The sequence below is a fragment of the Rhinopithecus bieti genome, unplaced genomic scaffold (genome assembly GCF_001698545.2).
Source record: "Rhinopithecus bieti isolate Rb0 unplaced genomic scaffold, ASM169854v2 scaffold_62, whole genome shotgun sequence".
NCBI classification, from domain to species: domain Eukaryota; kingdom Metazoa; phylum Chordata; class Mammalia; order Primates; family Cercopithecidae; genus Rhinopithecus; species Rhinopithecus bieti.
The window spans coordinates 279,938-284,426 of NW_016802942.1; the positions used below are offsets into that span (position 1 = coordinate 279,938).

The window sequence follows — 4,489 nt, forward strand, 5'->3', positions numbered from 1 at the left end:
AAAAAAAAAAAAAAAAAAAAAAAATCCAATTTGATTTTCAATCCAAAAGTATTTTCTAATACATTTATAAGACATAATAAAAATGAATATAAAAACAAAGTACAAATCCAGAGTTTTTTATTGGATTTCCACAAACATAAATTACTCTGTCAACCTGTAATTTGTTTCCGAGTGTATACTTGCAGTTTTGGAACTCCTGGCAGACCACTAACAGAGCTTGGACAGCAAGGCCACAGACCACAACATTCATGAGGAAATGTATTTTGACCTCAATGTGATAAAATGCTTTATGAGGGGGTTGTCCTGCAGTAACTATAGGAAAGGTCTGGCTTTGAAAATTAATCTTTACAAATATGAACTTCCAAATATGAACCCTCACTGAATAAAGCACAATTTGTAGGGGAAAAAAATATCAGGCTGTTTAGATTTCTTATGGACTAGTTGGCTTTGCTTTTGGCCTATTGTTCAAATGGGGCTATTTATTCCAAAATGCTTGTTCTGCAGACAGCAGATCCATCAATTCTTAATGAAGAACATAGCCTACAATTACACTGTAACTGGCATCCAAAGTGGTGGGGTCTATTAAGAACATGAGGCACTGTAGTTTGTACTAACATCCTATTGGGGTTCATTTTACAGGTATCATTCCTTGGAATGCTTTCCCGGGAAAAATATGCGGCTCTGCCCTGGAGAACATCTGCAACACAAACGAGGTAAACTCATCACAGTTCAGAGGGCTCATAAGAATAACCCTTGAATATTAGGCTGAGAAAAGGGTTCTCCTAGCTATAGAAAGAGGGAGAGAGATAATTAAAATGCTATTAAGGAAAGCTCCTTGTTTAGACTCTTTAAGATTGAGTTATATGTAAGATTGAGCTATATGTAACCATCACTATTCAGACATTTTGACCTACAAAATGGTCACTTCATATGGTCCAACCCATTTGGTAAGAATCTTTAAGAAGTGGAGAGCTTTTCCTTTGGGCAATAATTTAGAGGTGAACCCAAACCTACAAACCTAATAATATATCTAGATTCTTCTCTCACCTCTTCAAAAAGATTTTCAAAGTAGAACACCTGTCACAGAACAGATGTAAGTTAATTTTCATAGAGGAGTCCCTCTATTTCATAGAGGAATTTGTGTATATACCCAATTTTTAATAAATGAGGCCACAGTTAATCATTTATATTTCTGGAATGACTTGGCTACTTCTCTATTTCTCATTCATTCTTAATAGGGAGTGTGTCCTAACACTTTGGTTTAAATTGTCTCAGCCCTAGAACATTCTTCGGTCATTGGCTTGTAACTGTTTATACAGGAAAATTCTTAAATGCATTCGTAGGTGCTTGTATATTTAAGAAAATCCTGGCAAGCTTTTAAAAAGCAGTGAGTTACAGAAATAATCAGCTCCTACCCTATCCAACTTGTCAATTTGTATATCCATAATATGCAGTGGCTTGAAGCAGGGGCTCTCCACCTTGGCTGCACCTTTCAGCCATCAAGGCAGCACTATGTTATACTGATGGCTGAGGCCCAGCCCCTAGGTATTCAGATTTAATTGATTTGGAGGGCAGTCTGGGCATCAGAAAGTTTTTAAAGTTCCTCAGGTGACTCCACCATGAGGCCAGAGCATGAAGAGAAGGCAGGCCTGTGCCCAGTCTTGCAGAGAATAGCTGCAAAGGAGACAGATGAAGCAGCACCCCAGAATGAGTGTAGGTCATTTCATTACACATCAAATGCTTATGTTGGTGCCCTGTTCTTTTGTAGTTTTACATGTCCTATCACCTGTTCATTGTGGCCTGTGCAGGAGCTGGTGCCACCGTCATTGCCCTGGTGAGTAATGGCCCCAAGACCACCCTAGTCTAGCCTCCTCCCTCTAGCCTCTAAATGACAGATTTCCCTTCCAGCTTTTACCAGCCTATTGAAGCCAATGATTCTGGCACTCAACCTTGGTTAACTGGCGCCTGTGTTAACTTACCACATGTAGTTTGCAGGAAGTATTAGTTGGCTGCCTTGGCACCAATTGTAGGTGATGTAATTTGGACTCTGGAAAGAAAAGAGGGTATCAACACCTATCAGCTAGGCCAAGCATATTATCTTGTTGCACTGAGCACTTAGCTTCATGACTTCAGTCGCACACAAATGAAATGCTCACATGAAGCATTACCCATTTCTCTTTGCCAAGGATTAATTTACAAGTGGAAATATACACATATATATACATTTATATAGTCACTCTCATACACAGTAGCTATGTTCCATAAAGTCACCTCAAGCACTGAATTAGCAAATGCTGGACCACTGCTCCTAGGGGAAATACATGGCTAGGTTCCTGGGAGCCTCTGGTCACATCATTTTCATCAACCTATCAACACATAAGCTTGTTTTGTGTGTTTCTGTGTAAAATACACCTTATTTAATATATATTGTTGATTAATATTGAATTCATGGCCAATAGCACTATCTCTATTTCTGAATGAAGTTTCTCTAATGAACATTTTCTCTGGTCAGGCAGTTTGCAACCTTCTTGCGCTTAGGGACTCTAGACAGCACTGCAGCACTATGCTTGGGAGCCATTTTAAGCAGCAAAATCACCCACAAAAAAATGTTAAAAACGTGGCACTACATATATTTCAAGTATACTTATTTACAGTCTGAGAGCTGAAACAAGAAGGCAGAGTGTTGCCTTGTTCAACCTCAGCTAGGAATGTGCATACTGGGCAACTCAACTTTCACTGCTCTGCACATGTCTGCTAATAACTGCAAAAGAAGTGCCTCAAGTATTAAGGGTTACAAATGAATCTTAGCAAGCAGGCAGTCACAAATACGGAATCTACAAGTAGTGAAAACCAACTGTATAAACACACGCTCTTATGTATGTATATGTTTGTACACATGTAATTTTGGAGGGCTTGGTTTGTGATTTGAGGAAAACCAACTAAGACTGGTAGAGGAAGGGGAAAATCTCAGCTGCTTGTAAATTAGTCATTCCCAGTTTTTCTGACCATTAAATCATTCCTTCCCCTTAGAATCTATGAAAAAAAACCACCTGTAAAATGATAAATCATGGGGGTGACCTGTTCTTTTGGTTGAGCAACAGGTAGGAAAGATAACTGCCTGCTGCTGAGCACGTGGTTTTGGAAAGATGAGGGGATTAAGGCATTTAGCTTCATCCTTCTCATGCTGTTGACCCAGCTGTCTGTCCTGTTATTCTTCAAACACATCCAAGTACTTTTAATAAACTTAGGGAAGAACCAATGACTTACATTGTACATATGTGATGAGAAAAAGTTTGTGTGTGCTAGATAGGAAAATTGTCTCTTGTGATTTTAAGTGAGGAAAAAAACGAAACACCTTAGACTATGAGCAGGCACCCGTCCCCACCCAAGTTTAGAAGTGTCATGGCATTGGCCCTCACTGCCTGTATCTTACTGTCCTGTTTTGTTCTCTTCCACCAGCTGATCTACATGATGGCTACTACATATAACTATGCGGTTTTGAAGTTTAAGAGTCGGGAAGATTGCTGCACTAAATTCTAAATTGCATAAGGAGTTTTAGAGAGCTATGCTCTGTAGCATGAAATATCACTGACACTCCAGACTAAAGCAGAGTCTAGGTTTCTGCAGTTTTGTTACAGTAATTTGTAAATAGCTTTAGTAAACTCATCTTGCATGGTAGATTAATAAGATGACTTACTGTACATGAATTACACAATAATGAGATCTGGCTATTTCCACATTTTGAAAAGGATTCAGTTATTTACTGACACTGGTGAGCATCCTCTTTAAAATAATGTTCTCATACTTAAACTTTAGAGAGCAATATCTTTAAATGAAGTATTAACACTTTGAAATAATAACATTTTGTTATTTTTGATTGCTTGATAACCAGTTTCAATGATGAAAATGAAAACAAGTGCTGAAGATGAAATGGATTTAATCTGGATTTTGTTTTGTCACACCTTCTGGAAAATACTTTGCAAATATGTTCTAAATTTAAAACAATTTTTTTATGATCACATGGTTCACCACTAAATGACCCTCAAATAAGCCAGATGAAAATTTGAAGAAAAAGGTCACCCAGTTCTCTGAAAAAAAGGATTTATATGTGGATAGTTTTTTTTTTCCCCCCCTCACAACACAATCATTCCTTTAGAGCCCACAAAATTGGTAACCTTAAATTGTGTGTTTTGGTAAGTAATAACTGTTTCCTCATAGCTAGTTCTCAAGCTGCATGTAAGATTTTAACGGGAAGAGAAACTAGGTCTGGACCTGAAGGTCTCAAATATGTTGAGAAGGAGGTATGAACTATAAGGAACTTGAGACGTAGATTTATTTTGCAGGAAATACAAGGAAAATAGGAAAGAAGTGTTTGCCGCATCAAGTGTAAAGAATGATACTGAGGATTTTTGCATTTTATGAAATGAAATGGCATTTACAAAATGAAAAGTGTAGTTTCACAACTAAATTTTGTTAACAGAGAGACTGC

At 37.8% G+C, this 4,489-nt stretch overlaps 1 protein-coding gene and 1 long non-coding RNA gene across 9 annotated transcripts in view; one reads left to right on the forward strand and one right to left on the reverse strand.

Annotated features, from left to right (window-relative positions):
* The window catches only part of GPM6B (glycoprotein M6B), a 183,055-nt gene that overhangs the window by 167,254 nt on the left and 11,312 nt on the right, over positions 1 to 4,489 (forward strand). For 4 of the 8 annotated variants that reach the window (XM_017895279.1, XM_017892748.1, XM_017892059.1 and 1 more), the window contains 2 exons: positions 640 to 713; positions 1,769 to 1,834. In XM_017895279.1, the coding sequence (XP_017750768.1) occupies positions 640 to 713; positions 1,769 to 1,834 (140 nt within the window). Of the gene's footprint in view, positions 1 to 639; positions 714 to 1,768; positions 1,835 to 3,459; positions 4,092 to 4,489 lie in introns of those variants that run through there. The other 4 variants (XM_017847049.1, XM_017893445.1, XM_017895937.1 and 1 more) reach the window with 2 other exon arrangements.
* Positions 1 to 4,489, reverse strand: part of LOC108513123 (uncharacterized) — an 11,815-nt gene that overhangs the window by 3,401 nt on the left and 3,925 nt on the right. Inside the window, exon 2 of the long non-coding RNA XR_001880869.1 lies at positions 1,980 to 2,047. This is a non-coding gene — a long non-coding RNA (uncharacterized LOC108513123). The remainder of the gene's footprint in view (positions 1 to 1,979; positions 2,048 to 4,489) is intronic.